This window comes from Callithrix jacchus, chromosome 13, assembly GCF_049354715.1.
Source record: "Callithrix jacchus isolate 240 chromosome 13, calJac240_pri, whole genome shotgun sequence".
NCBI classification, from domain to species: Eukaryota; Metazoa; Chordata; class Mammalia; order Primates; family Cebidae; genus Callithrix; species Callithrix jacchus.
In genome coordinates this window covers 80,167,546-80,195,054 of record NC_133514.1, presented here as the reverse complement: position 1 = coordinate 80,195,054, position 27,509 = coordinate 80,167,546, and the positions used below count along the sequence as shown (strand labels likewise).

Here is a 27,509-nt window from a genome sequence, read left to right as displayed (position 1 = left end):
AGGCAAAAACTCTACAGCCAAAGGCTAAATCTTGTATATTTGGCTAACATTAGAAGGGAGTAGTATATATAACCATATATATAACCAATATATTATCAAAACATTATGAATAAATACATTTGGTGTTGTTATGCTCTCTTTTAAAAATTTTATCCAAAGGTAGAGGCTGCCACCTTGGGATGAGCAGGCAGGATGGGATCTGAAAGTATCTGCCAGATACTGTGCTAGGTACCAGGCTTGTCAAGTCAGAGTCCCAATCCTCACAGCCCTCAAATTTTGGCAAAAGGGGAAAACCATTTTATGTGATAAAGTCTATCGAGAGTGCTATATGTAAAGAGCAGCAGTAGGGGAATTAGTTTTGCCTTCAGTGAGGGCAGGGAAGTAGAAAAACTTTTATATAGAGTTGACATTTATGCTAAATTTTGGAAGACAAATTGGAGTTAATGATAAAGGTATTTGCGAGGGTGCGAGGTGTAGAACATTTCTGGTGGAGTGGAAAATATTAGCTGAACAGGGAGGATGATGAAAATAAATATGTAGGGTGAAGTCTAGGGAGTCTAGAGCATGGTGAACAGGGTAATGGCAAATAGATGCAGCCAAAATTTTAGGAAGAAGGCAATATGAAAATGGTGTCAGTGCCATGAAAGAAGTTTCACTTTTAATTTCTTATGCCCACCGAATACAGTACATAGCCAATGAGCCAAGTGATGGGCAGAGGAAGGAAATGAAATAATAAAGAACAGATTATCCACTCAATAACCAAAGAAATCAAATCATGAAGTTTACATGGAGAGAGAGCAGAAGACAAAAAGGAAGGCCTACCATAGACCACAAAACTAACAACCTAAACTGAAATAATTCTACTGAAATTAAAGTGTTCAGATCTGCAAGTTATACTGAACAATCATTAGAGATTCAATTCATTATACAAATGGTATATGCCTAGCCAAGGCACAAAAAAGAACTACTCACTCTGTTGCCCAGGCTGGCATGCAGGGGCATGATCTCAGCTCAAGTGATTGTCCTGTCTGAGTCTCCTGAGTAGCTAAGCCATGAGCTATCATGCCCAGCTAATTTTTTGTATTTTTATTAGAGATGGGGTTTTACCATGTTGGCCAAGCTGGTCTTGAACTCCTGACCTCAGGTGATCCGCCCATCTCAGCCTTCCAAAGTGCTGGCATTACAAGCAGGAGCCACTGCGTCCAGCTAGAACTACCTTTTTATGTATAAAGGAGGCACCAACAACCTCTCTAAAATTTGTTGATTAAATATGCTATAAAATTTCTTCAGGGTCTAGGACAGAAAAATTCTCACAATGTTTAGGCAAAAGCTATTGTGGAAAAGAATGCAATTTTTGCATTCTTCCTGCAAGAATCAATGATAGAAAAAAAAGTATTTTTTTAAATTAGTTTGAAGGCACTGAAGTGTTACCAAGATGTTGAGAATACAAAAGGGCCAAGATTTCAGATAGAAGGTAAACAAAAAAAGATGACCTTAACATTAGTTATTGCTTTTCTGTTCAAGACATGTTAAATGAAATTTAATTTAAAATTTAAAAGAAGTGCTAGTAGAGGAGCTAAGAGGAGCTTTAAGCAGTCTTACAGGATTAGAAACAACATTTGGATTTCAGGGCTTACTAAGAAAGAGAGATCCTGTTCAAAACCCCAAGGCTTTCATTCAGATGGGTCTTCTGAAAAGCCATCTAAGAATGAAATAAAAAAACAGAAAAGCCCTCATAAAAACTAACATCAAACATAATATTCACTCAGTTCCTGACTGAGTTACATTTGTCTCTATGATAACAGCCAGTTGTTTATTGAAATATAATTTATGGCTGTTGAAATTACTAATAAAAATTTTACAATAGTTTCAGTTCATGAATATTATAAACAAACAAACAAAAAGCAAACACAGCCCTTCACCATAAACAATTTACTTTGAGATGCAATGACCAAAATCATGTAGAATACAATCAGCTCAGGCGTAACACTGTTCTAAAAAGGTGAACCTGTTTCAACATGATTCACATATTTGGGAAAAATGTAAACATACTGCAAATTTCACATTTGCTTAAACACAATTCTCTGTGCAAAACACTAGGTAAACACATAAAATTGCACCCACCTGATCTAAGCCATGCTAGAATTTAAAAAATTGCACATCTGAAATAACCAACATTTATCTCGGTTCCTCGCATGTCTTATACTACAAAGTCATACTTTGCTATTCTTTCACACTTGTGAACATTGGAATATAAGAAAACACTCAATAAACATCCCTTGTGAAGGGGAGGAAGGCAGCAAATCACACTGCCACGTGTGTACCTATGCAACTATCTTTTTTTTTTTTTTTTTTTTAATTTTTTATTGGATTTTAGGTTTTGGGGTACATGAGCAGAGCATGCAAGACAGTTGCGTAGGTACACACATGGCAGTGTGCTTTGCTTTTCTTCTCCCCTTCACCCACATTTGGCATTTCTCCCCAGGCTATCCCTCCCCACCTCCCCCTCCCACTGGCCCTCCCTTTTCCCCCCAATAGACCCCAGTGTTTAGTACTCCCCTTTCTGTGTCCATGTGTTCTCATTTTTCATCACCCGCCTATGAGTGAGAATATGCGGTGTTTCATTTTCTGTTCTTGTGTCAGTTTGCTGAGGATGATGTTCTCCAGATTCATCCATGTCCCTACAAACAACACAAACTCATCATTTCTGATTGCTGCATAATATTCCATGGTGTATATGTGCCACATTTTTCCATTCCAGTCTATTATCAATGGGCATTTGGGTTGATTCCAGGTCTTTGCTATTGTAAACAGTGCTGCAATGAACATTCGTGTACATGTGTCCTTATAGTAGAACGATTTATAGTCTTTTGGATATATACCCAGTAATGGGATTGCTGGGTCAAATGGAATTTCTATTTCTAAGGCCTTGAGGAATCGCCACACTGTCTTCCACAATGGTTGAACTAATTTACACTCCCACCAACAGTGTAAAAGTGTTCCTTTTTCTCCACATCCTCTCCAGCATCTGTTGTCTCCAGATTTTTTAATGATCACCATTCTAACTGGCGTGAGATGGTATCTCAATGTGGTTTTGATTTGCATCTCTCTGATGACCAGTGACGATGAGCATTTTTTCATATGATTGTTGGCCTCATATATGTCTTCTTTCGTAAAGTATCTGTTCATATCCTTTGCCCACTTTTGAATGGGCTTGTTTGTTTTTTTCCTGTAAATCTGTTTGAGTTCTTTGTAAATTCTGGATATCAGCCCTTTGTCAGATGGGTAGACTGCGAAAATTTTTTCCCATTCTGTTGGTTGCCGATCCACTCTAGTGACTGTTTCTTTTGCCGTGCAGAAGCTGTGGAGTTTCATTAGGTCCCATTTGTCTATTTTGGCTTTTGTTGCCAATGCTTTTGGTGTTTTGTTCATGAAGTCCTTGCCTACTCCTATGTCCTGGCTAGTTTTGCCTAGATTTTCTTCTAGGGTTTTTATGGTGCCAGGTCTTATGTTTAAGTCTTTAATCCATCTGGAGTTGATTTTAGTGTAAGGTGTCAGGAAGGGGTCCAGTTTCTGCTTTCTGCACATGGCTAGCCAGTTTTCCCAACACCATTTGTTAAACATGGAATCCTTTCCCCATTGCTTGTTTTTGTCAGGTTTATCAAAGATTGTATAGTTGTATGTATGTTGTGTTGCCTCCGGTGTCTCTGTTTTGTTCCATTGGTCTATATCTCTGTTTTGGTACCAGTACCATGCTGTTTTGATTACTGTAGCCTTGTAGTATAGTTTGAAATCCGGTAGTGTGATGCCCCCCGCTGTGTTCTTTTTGCTTAGAATTGACTTGGCTATGCGGGCTCTCTTTTGGTTCCATATGAAGTTCATGGTGGTTTTTTCCAGTTCTGTGAAGAAAGTCAATGGTAGCTTGATGGGGATAGCGTTGATTCTGTAAATTACTTTGGGCAGTATAGCAACTATCTTGCATGTTCTGCACATGTACCCCAAAACCTAAAATGCAATAAAAAAAAAAAAGAGAGAGGGAATGATCCAAGATGGCCGATCGCTAACATCTCGGGATTGCAGCTCTCAGTGGAAGCGCAGAGAACTAGAGGACGCCACCCTTTCAGACAAATTCTGGTCGCTCATGGAGCAGAAGAACCCCAGTGGAGGAGTCACATGGGTCACCAGCGCGACTCTTGTGGCTGGCGCAGCAGTTTTGCTGGCATCTCGGCGTGGCAGCTCTCAGAGCAGAGTAAACAGGGCTGGCTCCCCTTCCGACCGAGGTTTGGAGGACCCACAAGGGTCCCCAGCACGACTACTGAGGCCGGCGCAGCAGCTGTGACGGCACCTCGGCGCGGCAGCTCTCAGCCTAGAGTAAACGAGACTGGTTCCCCTTCTGACCGAGGTTTGGAGCCCTGGGAAGGCAGAGGCGCCTATTATGGACATAAGAAGGAAGCCAGACAGGAGAATCCTGGGCAGAAAAGCACCATCAGTCTTAACACTGCTGTTCTGGCCCTGGCAACTAACAACTTGGACGTCCACTCAAGAGACCTAATCTGAAAGTTGGTAATTTCAAAGACGACAGGAGGATAAATTTACAATGATGGGAAGAAACCAGCATAAAAAGGCTGAAAATACTGAAAATCAGAACACTTCTCCCTCTAAAGATGATCACAGTTCCACATCAACAATGGAACAAGGCTTGATGGAGAACGAGTGCATCCCAATGACAGAATCACTCTTCAAGGAATGGATAATAAAAAACTTCTGTGAGTTAAAAGAACATGTTGTAGCCCAATGTAAAGAAACTAAGAACTTTGAAAAAAAGTTTGACGAAATCCTGTTGAGAATAGACAACTTACAGAGGAATATAAGTGAATTAATGGAACTGAAGAACACAATACAGGAACTCCGAGAAGTATGCACAGGTTTAAACACTCGAATTGTTCAAGCAGAAGAAAGGGTATCAGAGGTCAAAGTCCAACTTAATGAAAGAAAACAAGAAGACAAGATTAGAGATAAAAGGATAAAAAGGAATGAGCAAAGTCTCCAAGAAATGTGGGACTATGTGAAAAGACCAAATTTACGTTCGATAGGTGTACCTGAATGCGATGGAGAGAATGAATCCAAGCTGGAAAATACCCTTCAGGATATTATTCAGGAAAATTTTCCTGAAGTAGCAAAGCAGGTCAAAATTCAACCCCAGGTAATACAGAGAACACCACAAAGATATTCATCAAGAAGAGCAACTCCAAGGCACATAATCGTTAGATTCACCAGGGTTGAAACAAAGGAGAAAATACTAAGGGCAGCCAGAGAGAAAGGTCAGGTTACCCACAAAGGCAAGCCTATCAGACTTACAGCAGATCTCTCAGCAGAAACTCTACAAGCCAGAAGAGAGTGGGGGCCAATATTCAACATCCTCAAAGAACAGAACCTTCAGCCCAGAATTTCATATCCAGCCAAACTAAGCTTCGCAACTGAAGGAAAAATAAAATCCTTTGCGAACAAGCAAGTACTCAGAGATTTTATTACTACCAGGCCTCCTTTATAAGAGCTTCTGAAAGAGGCATTACACACAGAAACAAACAACCAGTATTAGCCTTTCTAAAAATATACCAAAAAGTAAAGAGCACCAACATAAGGAAGAATTTACATCAACGAAAGGATAAAACAGCCAGTTAACATCAAATGGCAGTAACCCTAAATTTAAATCGACTAAATCCCCAAATCAAAAGACACAGCCAAAACCCAATGGCATGTTACATCCAGACCTGTTTCACATGCAAGGATACACAAAGACTCAAAACAAAGGGATGGAGAAAGATTTACCAACCAAATGGAGAGCATAAATAAATAAATAAATAAATAAATAAATAAATAAATAGCAGGAGTTGCAATTCTCGTATCGGATAAAATAGATTTTAAAGCAACAAATATATAGTGGTAAAAGGATCAATGCAACAACAAGAGCTAACGATCTTAACACCCAGATACATAGAGACTTAAATTCAATGAGACAGAAAATTAATAAGGATATCAAGGACTCGAACTCAGATCTGGAACAAGTAAACTTAATAAAAATTTGTAGAGCTCTCCACTTCAAATACACAAAATATACATTCTTGTCAATACCACATCACACCTACTCATAGGTTTAAATGAAACATTGATTGGCCATTATTAATACCCATTTTTTTTTTTCAGAATAAAGCAATATTTCCGTTAACCCTCCCTCTTTCTCTTCCTCTTTCTTCCTCTCCTTTACTCATTTTTTTTCTTTCCATCTCTCAAAAAAAAAAAAGAAAAAAAAAAGAAATCACCTTGTAAACCTCTAGATCCAGGTCGGCAATGTCTCTCTCATTGCTTGAGTTCCTTCCCTCCCTTCCCTCCCTCCCTCCCTCCCTCCCCCCTTCCTCCCTTCCTACCTTCATCCCTTCCTTCCTCCCTCCCTCCCTCCCTCCCTTCCTCCTTCCCTCCCTTCCTGCCTTCCTCCCTAGAAAAAAAAAAGAAAGGAAACACTCAATTAACATCCCTTAAATGCCTGAACATTCTAGTCAAAACCATCAAACAGTACATGTAAACGGAAAGCTTCAAATATTGAGAAGCCTGAAAGAGTAAAGTATTCTTAAAGAAACAAGAGAATATGGTATCTTCTGAGCAATAAACATTAAGGAATCCACATTGAGGATTATCAGACAACTCTGCAAAAATTTGTTTTAAGTTTATGACTGATACAATGTCCAGTGCTATGAAGCCAATAAGAAAACAGCCTAAAAATAATGGAAAATTGCAGAACAAAATTTTTTTTAAAAGAACAGACCCTAAAGGAGAAAAAAAAAAAGAAATGAAATGCTTGGTAAGCATTTTAAATGAAGACCAAAGAGCAAAATACTTGATTTCACAAAGAGGAAGCACTATTTATACAGAAAGGCCTTAAATGTAAATCATTAATCTTGCAGAAGTGACTCCTTTTCATGCTAGTAATAGCTGGATTAGTGGTTTCAAACAGCACTGCAGCTGCTTGGTAAGGCTACAAGTGTAGCTGAGAAGATGCAAAAATTTTCTAGTAGTGATACAAAAGTTAATGGAAGAAGGCTACACATTGGATTAATGTTGTAAACTGAACGCAAGCCAGGGAATCTCATCCAGCGAGAGGGTCCCAAACCTGGAAGAGAGCGTGCACCAGAAAAAAAGGAGATAGAAAAGAGCGAGGTCTGGAGGGCTACATATGCTATGCCCATGCAGCAATTTTATTTTTGCAATATGTTTCATTATATACTTTTCTGAAGTTAAAGTTGTTTACGCCAGATCAACGTACTTAAGTTACAGTAAGCAAGTTACGCCCACTAAGTAAGTTACGCCCAGCAAGTAGGTTACGCCCAGTAAGTAGGTTACGCCCAATAGGTCAAGGTAAGTAAGTTATAGTCACGCCCAGTAAGTTATGGTAAGTAAGTTACAGTTACACCCAGTAAGTTACCGTAAGTAAGTTACCAAGTGTAAATACTTAAGTTAAGATTTTACAATGAAGGTAACAAGGGTCCAAGATGAACACAATGAGACAATAAACCATAAGGAGCCGAAAGTAGACACAATGCCTCCCAAGTCCTCATATCCATAAAGTAATGTCTGTTAATTATTTAGAATAACATAGTCAGTCTCTCTCTCGATTCCTGCTTTCCCTCAGCTCGACTCCCCCACCTGGGGATCTGTGTCCAGGCTCAAGCTCACTACTGGCAAGGCCCATTTCCTAGGGGTCTCACATGGGAGCGATCCCCACAGGTCTCCCTTAGATTAAATTTTCCATTTTGTTAAAACAGGTGTCTATTATAAAAGCATACCTCAATAGACCTCTATTTCAAATTCAGAAAAATGTGCCTCAGAAATTAAGAACAAAAGAATTCTTACTGAGATTTTTAGTGCACTAACTCTTAACCCAGGTCAATCTTCCATATCTGGTATTACAAGTTTCCTTATTCTCTCTGAAAACCCAACTTCCACTACTTGACAATAACTTACAGGATATAGTTCCTATGATACCCACTTAAACAAGCGAACTTCAAGTCTATTCCAAGGTGGACTGCCATATTGATTGCATATATATTTATTGTATTTTTTTTAACATTTAACAAGTGTGAAACTTTGCTATTTTTATAAGGTTGTTAATTTTTTAAAGTATTGCTTTAAGATTTTGAATTTTTTTTTTTTGCCACAATATTACTCCCACGCAAGCCTTGTGTTTTTTACTATGTTGTTTTGCACAACTTGGTTATTTTTATGAAATACATATATTGAAGTCCAAGATGGCATGGTAGGAACAACTCAGGATTGCAGCTCAGTAAAGATGCAGAAGGTGAGTCTGAGCCGCATTTCCAGATGGATATTTGTTGTCCACAGAATGGGGAAATTCCCAGGTGTAGGAGAGACACGGGATACCAGCAGAGCCCTTTTGGCTGGCACGGCCGTATCGGCCGGTGCCACAGCATAGCGGCACCCCCACAAAACGCACTGGTCTGGGTGCCCCGTTAAACCGGCAATCTGAGATCTGGGAGGGCAGATTAACATATCCATCTGATTAAACGGGACTGGGACAGTCAGCAAGACCAGGAGATTCCTGGGAAGTGACATTTGATCTGGCGCAGTGGGTCACTGCATGGGATATCACACAGATCCTGGTGCCCCATCAGCAGGTGACTGAAACACCTGGGAGAGAGTCAACCGTTCAACTTAAAAAAAAAAAGAGAGTAAGAGAAAAAGGGTTCTGAGGCAGGGAGCCAGGTGATCAGTCTCTGAGGGTCCCACCCCCACAGGGATAAATGAAATGGTGATTCGAAACGCTTGGGGTTGAGAGATTCATTGCGGGCACAGCTGAATCCAGGACGGTGCAGCTCGGTGGGGTGGGGCGTCCGCCGTTAGCGAGGCATCCCGTCCCTACTGAGGTACACTCCCATTGCTGACGCCATTGCCGAGGCAACCCGCCATAACAGAGAAGAGCAGAGCCCAAAACAGCAGGGCGAAGCTGATGGGCAAGAGGGCAGAGCCCACAGCAACAGAGCCCACAACAGTAGGACGGAGCCCAGGCAGCAGGGCGGAGCCCACGGCAACAGGGCAGACCCCCGGAAGGCAAATAGTGACTAGACTGTCTCCTAGCTGGGCAGGACAGTGCAACGGATACTCATAAAGAAAGCACTAACTCCCCGAGACACAGCATCTGAGGAAAAAAAGGTGTTTTACAAATTCTGTTGCAGCAGAGTTAAACACACCTGCCTAACAGATCTGAATGAACAACGGAGCTCACAGCTCAGCACTTGAGCTCCTATAAAGTACAGACCATCTCCTCAAGCAGCTCCCTGACCCCTGTATATCCAAAGAGTCACCTCAAAAAGGACTGATCAGACTGACATTTGGCGGGCATCATTATGGGACAAAAATAGCAGAAGAAGAGACTGGTAGCATCCCTAACTGTTCTGCAGCTGCTATAGGTGCACCCAAGACAAGCAGGGCCTGGAGTGCACCTCAGCAGTCGTACAGCAGAGGGGCTAGTTGTTAGAAGGAAAACTAAGTAACAGAAATACTTCATCATTAAAAATCTGGGCGTCCACTCAGAGACCCAATCGAAAAGTCAGCAACTACTCAGACGACAGGTGGATAAATCCACAAAGATGGGAAGAAACCAGTGCAAAAAAAAGGAAAACACCTAAAACCAAAACATGTTGCCTCCTACAAAAAACCAAAACTCCTCACCAGCAAGGACACAAAGCTGGACAGAGAATGAGTGTGACGAAATGACGGAATTAGACTTCAGAAGGTGGATAATGAGAAACTTCCGTGGGCTAAAAGAACATGTTCTAAATAAATTCAAAGAAACTAAGAACCTTGAAAAAAGATGTGAGGAAATGATAACAAGAATAGACAACTTAGTGAGGAATATGAATGAATGGAAGGGGTTGCAAAACACAACACGAGAACTTCAAAAAGCATGCACAAGTTTCAACAGCCGAACTGACCAAGCAGGAGAAAGAATATCAGAAGTCGAAGATCAACTCAATAAAATAAAACGGAAACCAAGATTAGAGAAAAAAGTGCAAGAAGGAATGAACAAAGTCTCCAAGAAATGTGGGACTATGTGAAGAGACCAAACCTACATTTGATAGGTGTACCTGAATGTGATGAAGAGAATGAATCCGAGCTGGAAAATACTCTTTAGGATATTATCCAGGAAAATTTCCGCAACCTAGCAAGGCAGGCCAATATTCAAGTCCAGGAAATACAGAGAACACCACAAAGATATTCTGCAAAAAGAGCAACCCCAAGGCACATAATCGTCAAATTCACCAGGGTTGAAATGAATAAGAAAATACTAAGGGCAGCCAGAGAGAAAGGTCGGGTCACCCACAAAGGGAAGCCCATCAGACTCACAGCAGATCTCTCAGCAGAAACTCTACAAGCCAGAATAGAGTAGGGGCCAATATTCAACATCCTTAAAGAAAAGAACTTTCAACCCAGAATTTCATATCCAGCCAAACTGAGCTTCAGAAGTGAAGGAAAAATAAAATCCTTTGCAAACAAGCAAGTACTCAGAGATTTTGTCACCCCCAGGCCTGCTTTACAAGAGCTCCTGAAAGAGGCACTACACAAAGAAAAAACCAACCAGTACCAGCCATTCCAAAAACATACCAAATGCTAAAGAGCATCAACAAAATAAAGAATCAGCATCAACTAACAAGCAAAACAGTCAGCTAGCATCAAAATGGCAGTATCAAATTCACACATAACAATATTAACCCTAAATGTAAATGGACTAAATGCACCAATCAAAAGACACAGACTGGCAAATTAGATAAAAAACCAAAACCCATCGATGTGCTGGATCCAGGAAACCCATCTCACAGGCAAGGATACACAAAGGCACAAAGTAAAGGGATGGAGGAAGATTTACCAAGCAAATGGAGAGCAAATAAGCAGAAGTTACAACTCTCGTCACTGATAAAATAGACTTTAAAGCAACAAAGATCAAAAGAGACAAAGAAGGTCACGACACAATGATAAAACGATCGATACAACAAGAAGAGCTAATGATCCTAAATATATATGGACCCAATACAGGAGCACCCAGATATATAAGGCAAGTTCTTAATGACTTACAAAGAGACTTACACTCCCTCAAATTAATAGTGGAAAACTTTAACACTCCACTGTCAATATTAGACAGATCAACCAGACAGAAAATTAACAAGGATATCCAGGGCTTGTTCCAGGTCTCTCCATTCCAAATCCACAGAATATACATTCTTCTCCACATCACACCTACTCTAAAATTGACCACATAATTGGAAATAAAGCATTCTTCAGCAAATGCAAAAGAACTGACATAATAACAGTCTCTCAGACCACAGTTCAATCAAGTTAGAACTCAGAATTCAGAAACTAACTCAGAACTGCACAGCTTCATGGAAACTGAACAACTGGCTCTTGAATGTTGACTGCATAAACAATGAAATGAAGGCAGAAATAAAGAAGTTCTTCTAAACCAATGAGAACGAAGACACAACATACCAGAATCTCTGGGACACATTTAAAGCAATCTCCAGAGGAAAATATACAGCAATAAGTGCCCACATGAGAAGAGTGGAGAGATCCAAAACTGACACCCTACCATCAAAATTGAAAGAGCTAGAGGAGCAAGATCAAAAAAAACTCAAAACCTAGAAGAAGACAAGAAATAACTAAGATCAGAACAAAACTGAAGAAGCTAGAGACAAGAAAAACCCTTAAAAAAATCAATCAATACAAGAGCTAGTTTTTTGAAAAGATCAACAAAATAGACAGACCACTAGCCAGACTGATTAAAAATAAAAGAGAGAACAACCAAATACATGCAATAAAAAATGATAAAGGGGAAATCACCACAGACTCCACAGAAATTCAAACCATCATCAGAGAATGCTACAAACAACTCTATGCACATAAACTATTAAACCTGGAAGAAATGGATAAATTCCTGGACACCTGTGTCCTCCCAAGCCTAAACCAGGAGGAAGCTGAAACTATGAATAGACCAATAACAAGGTCTGAAGTTGAGGCAGCAATTAAGAGCCTACCACACAAAAAAAAGCCCAGGTCCAGATGGGTTCACAGCTGAATTCTACCAGACACAAAAAGAGAAGCTGGTACCATTCCTTCTGAAACAATTTCAAATAATCCAAAAAGAGGGAAGCCTTCCCAAATCATTTTATGAGACCAACATCATCCTGATACAAAAACACGGCAGAGACTCAACAAGAAAAGAACACTTCAGGCCAATATCCATGATGAACATAGATGCAAAAATCTTCAATAAAATACTGGCAAAGCGATTGCAACAGCACATCAAAAAAACTTATCCATCATGATCAAGTAGGATTCATCCCGGGGATGCAAGGTTGGTTCAACATACGCAAGTCTATCAACGTAATTCACCACATAAACAGAACCAAAAACAAAAACCACATGATTATCTCAATTGATGCAGAGAAGTCATTTGACAAAATTCAACGGCCCTTTATGCTAAAAACCCTCAATAAACTCGGTATCGATGGAATGTATCTCAAAGTAATAAAAGCTATTTATGACAAACCAACAGCCAATATCATACTGAATGGGCAAAAACTGAAAGCATTCCCTTTGAATCCGGCACTAGACAAGGATGCCCTCTCTAACCACTCCTATTCAATTTAGTACTGGAAGTTCAAGCCAGAGCAATCAGGCAAGAAATAGAAATAAAGGGTATTCAAATAGGAAAGGAGGAAGCTAAATTGTCTCTATTTGCAGATGACATGATAGTATACCTGGAAGACCCCATCGCCTCAGCCCAAAAACTCCTGAAATTGATAAGCAACTTCAGCAAAGTCTCAGGATATAAAATCAATGTGCAAAAATCACAAGCATTCCTATACACCAAGAACAGACTGAAAGAGAGCCAAATCAAGAACAAACTGCCATTCACAATTGCTACAAAAAGAATAAAATACCTAGGAATACAACTTACAAGGAACGTAAGGGACCTCTTCAAGGAAAAGTACAAACCACTGCTCAATGAAAAAAGAGAGGACACAAACAGATGGAGAAACATTCCATGTTCATGGTTAGGAAGAATCAATATCATGAAAATGGCTATACTGCCCAAAGTAATTGACAGAATCAATGCTATCCCCATCAAGCTAATACTGAATTTCTTCACAGAACTGGAAAAAACCACCATGAACTTCATATGGAACCAAAAGAGAGCCTGTATAGCCAAGTCAATTCTAAGCAAAAAGAACACAGCAGGAGGCATCACATTACCAGACTTCAAACTATACTACAAGGCTACAGTAATCAAAACAGCATGGTACTGGTACCAAAACAGAGAAATAGACAAATGAAACAGAACAGAGGCATCGGAGGCAACACAACATATCTACAACCATACAATCTTTGATAAACCTGACAAAAAAAAGCTATGGGGAAAGGATTCCCTGTTTAATAAATGGTGTTGGGAAAACTGGCTAGCCATGTGCAGAAAGCAGAAACCGGACCCGTTCCTGACACCTTGCACTAAAATTAACTCCAGATGGATTAAAGACTTAAACATAAGACCTGGCACCATAAAAACCCTAGAAGAAAATCTAGGCAAAACCATCCAGGACATAGGAGTAGGCAAGAACTTCATGACCAAAACACCAAAAGCATTGGCAACAAAAGCCAAAATAGACAAATGGGACCTAATCAAACTCCACAGCGTCTGCACAGCCAAAAACACAGTCACTAGAGTGAATCAGCAACCAACCGAATGGGAAAAAATTTTTTGCGGTTCACCCATCTGACAAAGGGCTGATATCCAGAATTTACAAAGAACTCAAACAGATTTACTGGAAAAAAACAAACAAGCCCATTCAAAAATGGGCAAAGGATATGAACAGACACTTTACAAAAGAAGACATACATGAGGCCAACAAACATATGAAAAAATGCTCATCATCACTGGTCATTAGAGAGATGCAAATCAAAACCACATTGAGATACCATCTCACGCCAGTTAGAATGGCGATCATTAAAAAATCTGGAGACAGATGCTGGAGAGAATGTGGAGAAATAGGAACACTTTTACACTGTTGGTGGGAGTGTAAATTAGTTCAACCATTGTGGAAGACAGTGTGGCGATTCCTCAAGGCCTTAGAAACAGAAATGCCTTTTGACCCAGGAATCCCATTACTGGGTATATATCCAAAGGACTATAAATTGTTCTACTATAAGGACACATGCACACGAATATTCATTGCAGCACTGTTTACAATAGCAAAGATCTGGAACCAACCCAAATGCCCATCGATGATAGACTGGACTGGGAAAATGTGGCACATATACACCATGGAATATTATGCAGCAATAAAAAATCATGAGTTCATGTCCTTTGTAGGGATGTGGATGAATCTGGAGAACATCATTCTCAGCAAACTGACACAAGAACAGAAAATGAAATACCGCATATTCTGACTCATAGGCGGGTGAGGAAAAATGAGAACACATGGACACAGGGAAGGGAGTACTACACACTGGGGTCTATTGGGGGGAATAGGGAAGGGACAGCGGGGAGAGGAGCTGGGGAGGGATAGCCTGGGGACAAATGCCAATGACAAATGCCAATTGTGGGTGAAGGGGAGGAAGGCAGCAAACACACTGCCATGTGTGTACCTATGCAACTATCTTGCACGTTCTGTACATGTACCCCAAAACCTAAAATGCAATTAAAGATAAAATAAAATAAAAAGAAATACATATATCATCCTATAGAAGAACTGAATGCAGTCTCTTCTTTTACTATGTTCCCATCAGCTCCAACTCCCAATAAAGGAAAGGAGATGACAGATTGGATCCATAGTTACTGCTCTTGAAAAAAATGTCTGCATTCCCCATAATTCCAGGAATTACTGCTATGAACCTTAAAGAAGAAGAAAAAGAATCCTTTGAAACAATAGTCTAAAATTCCTTAGAACTATAATAAAATAAATTAAAATCAAACAATGGTCTAGGAATTCCCTCAACCCCAACCTCAAAAAGTGAATACTATACAGAGCTTTAAATAAAGTTAGGAAGCAAAAACTTGAGTATTTGGTACATGGTTTATGAAATTAAAAGTCAATATTATTACATTTGATGTTTGACATCTGAGATATCTTAAAATATGGTAATTTCCTCCATAAATCTTGCATTTTCATTGTATTATTTTGCATACCATGGTTATCTTTTACAAATACACAAGTCACCTTATAACGGAATTGACTGGATGGGGCAAGTAGGTGTCTGGAAGTCAGATATTTAACAAGGACACTGCAGAATGAGACAGCAACAGATAGATTGTCTTGATAAGCTTCCTATATACTGGGTGACACAGAAGGAGGTACATATACTCAAGTCTGTGTGCAGACTCAGTTCAGACTAAAAAAGGGCTTTAATCATCTAAGTGCCTCTGTTTGAACATATCTTGCTTCAATATAGAGAAGACATGAGAAGGGACAGCAGAAAGTAAAGGCATTATGCAACTCATGAACAGGACCAGTGACAAAGTGTTGACGCCAGAATGACTTAAGGTGTTAGAGCACAACTTATTAACAATAATCATGTTTTCAAATTAAGCTATGCTGACTCAGGGCAATCCTCTATAAAGCTAGGCTTTAAAAAGAAAAGATTGATTAGTGACACCAGTGGACATACCTTGCAGGGAAGACGAACCCTACAGAATGAATCCAGGTGAGTCACTGAAACATAAAAAGACAGCAATAACAACTTTCAAGAGAAAGAATCAGAAGCCTAAGATGCTATAATATATTATATCAAATGTCCAGTTTTTAAATGAAAAATTACAAGAAGTGCAAAGAAACAGAAAAGAGTGACCCTTACTGGGGGGAAAAAAGCCAATCAATAGAAATTAAAACTGTTTCTGAGGGGGCCCAAATATTGAACTTACAGAGAAAGACTTCAAAGTAGCTGTGATAAATGTGTTGAAAGACCTAAAAGAAAACATTTTAATAATTAAAGTATAACAGTGACAACAAATAGAGAATTTCAATAAAGGGAAGATTTTTTTTCATAACAAAGAACCAAATGGAAATGCTAGCATTGAAAAGTACAAAAAATTAAGTGAAAAATTCAGACAGTAATCTCAACAGCAGAAGGGAAACAGCAGAAGAATCAGTGAACATAAAAACAGACCAGTAGAGACTATTTAATCTAAAGAGTAGAAAGAAAAAAGAAGGATTAAAAAACTAACAGTCTCAGAGACCTGTGGGAGATAAAGCATATCTAGATACATGAAATGGGCATTCCAGAAGGAGAGGAGAGAGAAAAAGGATAAGAAAAATACTTGGAAGAGTTATAGTCAAAAACATCCTAATTTTCATGAGAAAAACATTAATCAGCCCATCTAAGAAGCTCAACAAATTGTAAGTAGGATAAACACAAAGAGATCCACACAAAGATAAATCCTGGTCAAACTAACTAAAGCCAAGACAAAGAGAAATTCTCCAAAGGAACAAAGGAAATGACTCTTCACACACAGAGAACAATAGTATATTTAACAACTGACATCTCAGGAGAAACAATGAAGTCAAAAGGCAGTGGAAGGGCATACTCAAAGTTCTGAAAAAAAAAAAAAAAAAAAAAAAAAACCAGTCAACTAAGAATTTAATATCCAGCAAAACTAGCCTTCAAAAATGAAGGCATGAAGGCAAAACAGACATTTACATATTTAAAAACAAAACAAACCAATGACAAAAAGACTGAAAGAGTAGCTGCTGGTAGTGCAGCCTTTATAAGAAATGCTGAAGAAAATCTTTTAGGCTAGAAAGAAATTATACTAGTTACTTGAATCTATAGAAATAATGAATACCAGAAAAGATCATCTTTAGGAAAAGGTATATTTGTAGCCTTAATTACCTTCAAAGACAATTACATAAAATCATTAAGTATAAAACATTAAGTATTACTAGGATTAATACATAGAAATATGGCCAAGCACAGTGGCTCATGCCTGCAATCCCAGAACTTTGGGAGGTTGAGGTGGGTGCATCACTAGAGCCCAGAAGTTCAAGACCAGCCTGGGAAGTATGGCGAAAACCCAAATCTACATTAAAAAAAGAAAAATTAGCTAGGTATGGCAGCACATGCCTGTAGTCTCAGCTACTTGGAGGTGGAGATGGGAGAATCAATCACCTGACCCTGGGAAGTTAAGGCTATGATTGCAACACTATACTCCAGACTGGGTGACAGAGCAAGACCCTGTCTTGAAAAAAAAAAGTAAGAAATAAAATAAATAATAAATAAATAAAACAGAACATAAAAATATTATATGTATGAAAATAACAGCACAGCAAATAGAGGAGTAAATGTTAAATTGGAACAAAGTTTATATTTTATTGGAATACTGTTGGTATTCACCTTAAGAAGACTGTAATAGGTTAAGAAGCGTAGTGCAATCCCTAAAGCAAAGATTTTTAGAAGCACCAAAAAAAAGTCAAGGAATATGTTACACAAAATGTGTATATACACACACACGCGCACAAACACAAAAAAGCAGTAAGGAAAGAGTAGAAGAGTAAGACATCCGCGGGCATATAGAAAATAAAACAGCAAAGTGGAGGACATAAATCCAACCATATCACAATTATATTAAGTGCAACTAAATAAGTCATTCAACCAAAAGACAAAGATTGTCAATGTAGAGAAAATAAGAAGGTCCAAATGTATGTGGTCCATAATACATTTCAGATTCACACATAATAGCTTGAAAGTAAAAGGATGGAAAAAGATGTATCATTCAAATAGTAAATACAAGAGATAAGGAGTCACTATACTAATATCAAACATTAAGCTAGAAACATTACTATGTAGGATGAAGGTGATTTCATAATGATAAAATGGTAAATTAACAAGACATAATAATTGTAAATTATGTAAGCCTAACAACTGAGTTCCAAGGTACCTGAAACAAATATTGACAACACTGAAAAACAAACAGACAATTTTACAATAACGAACATAAGACTTCAATATACCATTTTCAATACTTGTGGGAATAACTAAACAAAAAATCAGTAAAGATATAAAAGATTTGAACAATACTATTAATTAACGTACTTAACTGATATCTATAAAATGCTCTATCCAAAAATAGCAGAATATATAGTATTTTTAATAACAAAATATTCTTTTTATTTTATTTTATTTTTTCTTGACTTTCTCCAATTTGATCTCCTTCATTTTCAAATAATTTTCTTTTTTTTTTTATTTTTTATTGGATTTTAGGTTTTGGGGTATATGAGCAGAGCGTGCAAGACAGTTGCGTAGGTACGCACATGGCAGTGTGCTTTGCTTTGCTTCTCCCCTTCACCCACATTTGGCATTTCTCCCCAGGCTATTCCTCCCCACCTCCCCTCCCACTGGCCCTCCCCTTTTCCCCCCAATAGACCCGTGTGTTTAGTACTCCCCTTTCTGTGTCCATGTGTTCTCATTTTTCATCACCCGCCTATGAGTGAGAATATGCGGTGTTTCATTTTCTGTTCTTGTGTCAGTTTGCTGAGGATGATGTTCTCCAGATTCATCCATGTCCCTACAAACGACACAAACTCATCATTTCTGATTGCTGCATAATATTCCATGGTGTATATGTGCCACATTTTTCCAATCCAGTCTATTATCAATGGGCATTTGGGTTGATTCCAGGTCTTTGCTATTGTAAACAGTGCTGCAATGAACATTCGTGTGCATGTGTCCTTATAGTAGAACGATTTATAGTCCTTTGGATATATACCCAGTAATGGGATTGCTGGGTCAAATGGAATTTCTATTTCTAAGGCCTTGAGGAATCGCCACACTGTCTTCCACAATGGTTGAACTAATTTACACTCCCACCAACAGTGTAAAAGTGTTCCTTTTCCTCCACATCCTCTCCAGCATCTGTTGTCTCCAGATTTTTTAATGATCGCCATTCTAACTGGCGTGAGATGGTATCTCAATGTGGTTTTGATTTGCATCTCTCTGATGACCAGTGACGATGAGCATTTTTTCACATGATTGTTGGCCTCATATATGTCTTCTTTCGTAAAGTGTCTGTTCATATCCTTTGCCCACTTTTGAATGGGCTTGTTTTTTTCCTGTAAATCTGTTTGAGTTCTTTGTAAATTCTGGATATCAGCGCTTTGTCAGATGGGTAAACTGCAAAAATTTTTTCCCATTCTGTTGGTTGCTGATTCACTCTAGTGACTGTTTCTTTTGCTGTGCAGAAGCTGTGGAGTTTGATTAGGTCCCATTTGTCTATTTTGGCTTTTGTTGCCAATGCTTTTGGTGTTTTGTTCATGAAGTCCTTGCCTACTCCTATGTCCTGGATAGTTTTGCCTAGATTTCCTTCTAGGGTTTTCATCGCCCCAGGTCTTGTGTTTAAGTATTTAATCCATCTGGAGTTAATTTTAGTGTAAGGTGTCAGGAAGGGGTCCAGTTTCTGCTTTCTGCACATGGCTAGCCAGTTTTCCCAACACCATTTGTTAAACAGGGAATCCTTTCCCCATTGCTTGTTTTTGTCAGGTTTATCAAAGATTGTATAGTTGTAGATATGTTGTGTTGCCTCCGGTGTCTCTGTTTTGTTCCATTGGTCTATATCTCTGTTTTGGTACCAGTACCATGCTGTTTTGATTACTGTAGCCTTGTAGTATAGTTTGAAATCCGGTAGTGTGATGCCCCCCACTGTGTTCTTTTTGCTTAGAATTGACTTGGCTATGCGGGCTCTCTTTTGGCTCCATATGAAGTTCATGGTGGTTTTTTCCAGTTCTGTGAAGAAAGTCAATGGTAGCTTGATGGGGATAGCATTAATTCTGTAAATTACTTTGGGCAATATAGCCATTTTCACAATATTAATTCTTCCTAACCATGAACATGGAATGTTTCTCCATCTGTTTGTGTCCTCTCTGATTTCGTTGAGCAGTGGTTTGTAGTTCTCCTTGACGAAGTCCCTTACGTTCCTTGTGAGAATACAGAAACCAACCCAGAACCGCACAGCTTCATGGAAACTGAACAACTGGCTCTTGAATGTTGACTGGGTAAACAATGAAATGAAGACAGAAATAAAGAAGTTCTTCGAAACCAATGAGAACGAAGACACAACAAGCCAGAACCTCTGGGACACATTTAAAGCAGTCTCTAGAGGAAAGTATATAGCAATAAGTGCCCATATGAGGAGAATGGAGAGATCCAAAATTAACACCCTATCATCAAAATTGAAAGAGCTAGAGGAGCAAGATCAAAAAAACTCAAAACCCAGCAGAAGACAAGAAATAACTAAGATCAGAGCTGAACTGAAGGAGATTGAGACACGAAAAACACTTCAAAAAAATCAATAAATCCAAGAGCTGGTTTTTTGAAAAGATCAACAAAATAGACCACTAGCCAGATTGATTAAAAATAAAAGAACAACCAAATAGATGCAATAAAAAATGATAAAGGGGAAATCACCACAGACTCCACAGAAATTCAAACCATCATGAGAGAATATTACAAACAACTCTATGCACATAAACTAGTAAACCTGGAAGAAATGGATAAATTCCTGGACTCCTGTGTCCTCCCAAGCCTAAACCAGGAGGAAGCTGAAACTATGAATAGACCAATAACAAGGTCAGAAGTCGAGGCAGCAATTAAGAGCCTACCACTCAAAAAAAGCCCAGGTCCAGACGGATTCACAGCCGAATTCTACCAGACACACAAAGAGGAGCTGGTACCATTCCTTCTAAAACTATTTCAAACAATACAAAAAGAGGGAAGCCTTCCCAAATCATTTTACGAGACCAACATCATTCTGATACCAAAACCCGGCAGAGACCCAACAAGAAAAGAAAACTTCAGGCCGATATCCATGATGAACATAGATGCAAAAATCTTCAATAAAATATTGGCAAGCCAATTGCAACAGCAAATCAAAAAACTTATTCATCATGATCAAGTAGGATTCATCCCGGGGATGCAAGGCTGGTTCAACATACACAAAATATTCTTTTAAAAATTTAATATATATTTTTAAAATAACATTTGTGAAAAATTAACAAATTGAAAAAAATTGAAATCACAGAAAATATATTATCCTATCATTATAGATTTAAATCAGAAATCAACAACAACATTTTGGAAAATCCCCAAATATTTAAAAATTAATATAGATTAAAAATAAATCATTGGTTAAAAAGGAAGTCAAAGAGGAAGGAAGAAAATATTTTCACTAAATGAAAATAATGAATATCAAAATTAATATTTAGTGCAGCCAAAGGAGCATTAGGAGATTTATAGCTTTAAACACCTATGTCAGAAAAGACAAAAGGACTCAAGTCAGTAACATAAGCTACTAAATTAAGAAGCTAGAAAAAGAACAAAGTGAAACCAAAGCAAGCAGGAGAGAAAATAAAAATTATTAGAGAAAACAAAAACAAAATTGGAAGAATATAAATGAAATCCAAAGTTAGTTTTTGAAAAGATTAACACAAATCTTTAGTTACATTTATTAATAAAATAAAACAAAATATAGATTCCCAAATCAGGAATTAAAGAGGAGATCATAAAGTAAGACTGCTGACCTTACAGAAATTAAAAGAAAACTATGAAAAAATATGGCAACAGATCAGACAACTTAGATGAAATAGATTACTAATAGAAGACAAATTATTGACATTGACTCAATAAAATATAGAAAATTTGAATAGACTTGTAAGCAGTCAAAATGTTAAGATGGCACACATGCTCTTCATCTTTGGTACTACTAAACATAATTACATTGCATCACATGGCAAAAAAAGATCATTTAGATGGGCCTAATCTAATCACACTAGCTCTTAAAAGTTTTCTAAAAGTGGTGGCAGAAGCGAAAGTCAATGAGATTTGAAACATAAGAAGGATATGCCATGCTGTTGCTGGCGTGATAGTGGGGGCCAGGTGTGGAGAAATGTGTGCAGCCTCTAATAAGATGAGAGTGGCCTTCACATGAAAGATAGTGAGGAAAAGCAGACCTCAGTCCTACACTGCAAGGAACTAAATTTTGCTGAAACCTGAATGAGCTTGGAAGCAGATTCTTCCCTTGAGTGCCCAAATAAGAGTCCAGTCTAACAGACACCTACATTTTAAGTCTGTAGTACCCTCAACAGAGAACCCAGTAACCTCAACCAGACTTCTGACCTACAGAACTAGGTAACAGATAATATATGAAAAAGCTGCTATTTTTAAAATAATGTTACACATAAAAAACTAATAGAACCTCAAACAAAAAACAGAATTGGTAATGAAAAAAAATGTTTCCACAAGGAAAAATTCATGCCCAGATGTCTTCACTCGTTAATTCTATCAAATATTTAAAGAATCAACAACAACAATCATTCACAAACTTGCAGAAAATACAGGAGGAAATACTGTTAAACACATTGTATGAGATGTGTTACCATACTACCAAAACTACACAAAGAGCTCACAGAAGAACAAGGACCAATACTCCTAGGAATGTAGACCTAAAAGCTATCAACAAAATATTAGCAAATGAAATCCCATATAAGATAAAAGGACTTATATACAATGATCAGGTGAGGATTATTCCCGAAATGTAAGGCTGATCATCAAACAATCAATTCATGTAATGTATTAGCAGAATGAAGAACAAAACCCTAAAACCAAAAGGTCATCTCCCTGAAACAGAAAAGGCATCTAACAAAATTCAACACCTACTCAAGATAAAGACTCTCAAAAAACAAGGAAGAAAGAGAACTTTCTCAACTATAATTATAAAAAACCTGAAGCTGTATGTTTCATTTAATGTATTTAACGGTAAAATGGTGAAAGACAATGCTTTTCCTCCAAGATCAGAAACAAAACACATGTGTATTCTTAAGTCTTCTGGTGAACACTGTACTAAAAGTTCTATTCAGTGCAATAAGGCAAGAAAAAAAGACATACATTATGAAAAGAAAGTAAAACATTTCATTCACAGGTGCCATAATCCTTTATGTAGAAAATCCTAAAAATCTATAAACAAAAAACGTTCAGCAAGGTCACAGACTACAAGATCAATCACATGAACATCAATTATATTTTTATATACTAACTATTAAATCATCTTACACAAACATCCATTATATTTTAATATACTAACTATAAATAATCTGAAAATATAATTAAGAAAACAATTACATTCATAATAGCATCAAAATGAATGCAATTTATAGAAATAAAGTTAACTAAAGAAGTATAAAACTTCTGATATAGGAGTTAAAAAGAAATTATTTAGGCCGATAGTGAGGGTAAGAAAGTCCTCAGTAAGGCCTCCATTTTTTATAAAAAGTGGCCCCCAAGTCATTTCTCTCCAAACAAAGACAGCCTGAAAAATCAGCCTGCAAGCATAGATAAGCAAGCATACATAAATAAGATAAGGTTGCAAACATAAATGCCAGCAGCTGTGTCATTAGAAAAAGGCTACCTGTGGGCCAGGCATGTTTGACATAGGAGCTCCATCTTCCCTTTTTTTGTCAACCATGTGTACATTAAGAAGCAGAAAACATAGTGCCATCCAGGTAGAAAACCTATTTACATATTAAAAAGATTAGGGTGAAATGACCAGCTTCCTCCCATGCTATGCAAACATTACATCTGGTCCAACTAATCTCTTAGGCCCTATGTATATCAGACACTACCTCCTAAAGCATGCCTATAAAACCCTGTGCATTTGACCATGAAATCAGAAGACACACTCAGATGCTCCACTCTCTCTGCTGGAGAAAGACCTTTTCTCTTTTCTCTTTTTTTTGCCTATTAAACCTCTGCTCTTAAACTCACTTATGTGTCCACTTCCTTGATTTCCTTAGTGTGAGACAATGAACCTCAGGTATTTACCCCAGACAATGATGCTGCTTCATTTCTGCACTAAAATCACAAAATATTGCTGAGAGCAATTTTTAAAGATCCAAATAAATAGAAGAATTAAATGGAAGAATTTAATTTTAGTGATGGCAATTCTCTCCCAATTGATGTAATATTCTAGGCAAGCCTTCTGAAATCCCAGTAGACTTTTTTGAAGAAATTGAGAAGCCAAGCCTAAACTTTATATGGCAGTATCAAGGACCCAGAATAGCCAAAACAATTTAGAGAAAGAATAGCAAAGTAAGAGAAGTCACACTTTTTTATTTTGAAATTTATAGAGATAGATACCCATAATAAATTGGTAATTTAACAAAATTGACAAGGTAATTCAATGGAGGAAAGGTTAATCTTTGCAACATAGTGCTTATATAAATAGATATCTATATGCAAAAACCCTGAGACTCTTACCTCACACCATACACAAAAATTAACTCAAAATGGATCAAAATCTAAATGTAAGAAAGAGGTGAAACTACTTAAATTCTAGTAAACTACTAGAACAAAACACAGAAGAAAATCTTTGTGATATTTGAGCTAAGTAACTATTTTTCAGCTATAACAGGAAAAGTACAATAGAAGAAAATTGATAAATTCTTCATTTAAATGAAAATCTTCTGTACTTGAAGAGATTCCACTAAAAAATAAAAATAAAAGCTACTGACTATGAGAAAATATTTGCAAATCATTTTTCTGTACAGGACTTGTATTCAGAAAATATAAAGAACTTTCATAGCTCCATAATAAGACAACCTAATTTTAAAATGGGTCAAAAATAGACAAAAGATATAGACATTTCACAAAAGAAGATGTACAAATGGATAATTACCACATGAAAAGATGCTCATCATGATTTTGCATGTTAACCAAAGTGGTTAGAACCAATCACTTCACACTCAGTATAATGGTGAGAACAAAAATATAAAGACAATGACAACTGGAGAAACTGGGATTTACACGCAGTACTATGGAAACGTAAAATCGTATGGCCAAACAGTTCGGCAATTTTTTCAAAAGTTAAACATAAGCCTATCATACTATGCAGAAAATTCACTTCTAGACATCTAATCAAGAGAAACGAAAACATATATCTACACAAACACTTGTACAAATGGTCACAGCATCATTATTCACAACAGCTAAAAACTGGAAATAATCCAAATTTCTATTAACTGGTGAAAGAGCAAACAAAATGTGGCTTACCTATAAAATGGAACACTATTCAGTAATAAAAAGCAAATTACTAATACATGCTACAATGTGAATAAATGTTATAAAATGATGCAAATAGAAAGAAACCAAATGTGTATGATTATACACTGTATGTGACATTTATACAAAATGTACCAAAAAGGCAAATTCATAGATGCTGAAAGCATATTGGCCGTTGCCTAACCCTGAGGGTAGGAAGAGGGAAGGATGACTATAAATGGGCATAAAAAATTCTTTTGGGTGGTCAAAATGTTATAAAACTGGATTATGGTGACTGCTAGACAACTCTGTAAAATTAGCAAACTCATCGAATTTACACTTAAAATGGGTGAATTTTAAAAGCAATTTGTTTTAAAAATACAACATTTTGCCAGCTGCAGTGGCTCATGCTTGTAATCCCAGCACTTTGGGAGGCCGAGGCCAGAGGATTGCTTGAGCCCAGAAATTTGAGGTGGCAATTAGCTATGATCATGCTGCTGCACTCTGGCCTGGGTGACAAAGTAAGACCCTATCTTTAAAACAAATAAACACACAAAAACACAACCTTTTTTTTTTTTGAGATGGAGTTTTGCTCTTGTCTCCCAGGCTGGAGTGCAATGGTGTGATCTCAGATCACTGCAACCTCCGCCTCCTGGGTTCAAGTGATTCTCCTGCCTCAACCTCCTGAGTAGCTGGGATTACAGGCGCCTGCCACTACACGCACCTAATTTTTCTATCTTTAGCAGAGACGGGGTTTCACCACATTGGCCAGGCTGGTCTCGAACACCTGACCTCAGATGATCTACCACCTCAGCCTCCCAAAGTGCTGGGATTACAGGCATGAGCCACCGCAGCTGACCAATGACAACCTTCTTTCATATATTTACTAATATTTGTTGGATACTGACCATATATAAAATATGTTCTAGGTATCGTGGAATCATCAATACAAAGGGCCTGCTCTACTAAAAACCCATATTCTAACTAAAAGAGATAAACAGGTAAAAAACTAAATTACGAGGTCAATGGTAAGCAGTATAAAGATAATAAAAATACAGCTGTTTGATGAAAGGTAATTGGGGTGAATTATAGTAACTAAATGAACCCTTACAGCCTCTGGTACTTGTCTTAGGATTTCTGCCATTCTTACAAGATCCCACTTACTAAAATATGTAACCTGTCATTATGAAGAGATCCACACTTCAACTTTACCTAATTTCAGATAGGCCTTTTAGAGTCAATTAGCAGAAAAGTCATCTGATTTCAGGAGAAATTTTTTATAAAAATCCTTCTATAATACTTATGGCAATATATAACCAATGAACAATACAGTTTGTAGAAAACAGGTAAAAATAAATAAAGTTAACTAAAAACAGAAAATACAAGGCCTTTAAATACTGGGCCAGATGTTACTTTCCTTACTGCTAAGAGTGAGTGAGGACGGAAATTCAAAAAGTTACAACAAGCATATTTATAATATACGATTTCTTAGGGTCTGCATATCATTGTGAGGTATAACTCTTCAGCATATTTTGGCTGATATCATAATTAGGAGGATCAAGCTATTTTATTATTTGCAACAGCTTGAAGAGCACAAAAACTAAATTAGTTCTTTAATCTAGACTAAATGTGAACCAGAAAATGGGAGGCCCTGTTCACAGAAAACTGTCCTAAAATATGACTTCAGGGGAGTGAGTGTGGTGCATGTAAACAACATAAAGCTGAACTTGCATGGCACTTTCATGTGGGAAGAGAGGGTGGCCTTGTAGACATTTAAACTAGGAGGACAGCCCAGGCAATGACTCCAAATGAAAAGAGCAGGTGGCCGTGAGCATGGACCAGGCTTATTGGCAACAGTCTTCAGGTTTATGCATGTATCAACAAGAACTAATCAACTCAAGTTGTAGAAATAGCTGTACATGCCAAAAAGTCATCATCTGTTTAACACAGACCATCTGTCCAAATGAGTTGTATGTAAAAGGCTTCTACAATCAGTCTCACCTAGGAAGACTGGCACAACTTCAATAAAGACAGAGCATTCAGGGTCTATATCAGGCTTAGCAGCTAAGTCCTAATGATATAGTGATTTAAAGGACACCTTAGTCCAGTCTGTTTTTAATTACTCTATGAACAAAAACTTTCTCTTGCAGAGAGAAGGTCAGGACAAACTGCTTCTTTCCTACAAGCCTCTGAACGTGGATGTAACAATGTTACCTTTCAATGCTCCAGCAACAACTCAAACTAAGTATGGTTTCTTTCACAGAGCAGTTTTCTGAGCAAAGATGCAAGGCAACACCAAGAATATCTGTAATCAAGTGCTTATATAACAAGGTGACCTTTTTTGGCCATTATTGGGACAACAGAAGCAG

The 27,509-nt window shown here is 37.7% G+C and overlaps 1 protein-coding gene across 13 annotated transcripts in view; it reads right to left on the bottom strand.

The window, feature by feature from the left end:
- Window positions 1-27,509, bottom strand: part of KIAA1328 (KIAA1328 ortholog) — a 367,625-nt gene that overhangs the window by 137,646 nt on the left and 202,470 nt on the right. For 7 of the 13 annotated variants that reach the window (XM_054243601.2, XM_054243598.2, XM_054243599.2 and 4 more), the window contains one exon: window positions 1,918-4,005. The exons of the other annotated variants lie outside the window; for them this stretch is intronic. In XM_054243601.2, coding sequence (XP_054099576.1) covers window positions 2,590-4,005 — 1,416 coding nt within the window. In that variant the 3' untranslated portion in view covers window positions 1,918-2,589. Of the gene's footprint in view, window positions 1-1,917; window positions 4,006-27,509 lie in introns of those variants that run through there. 13 annotated transcript variants of the gene reach the window in all.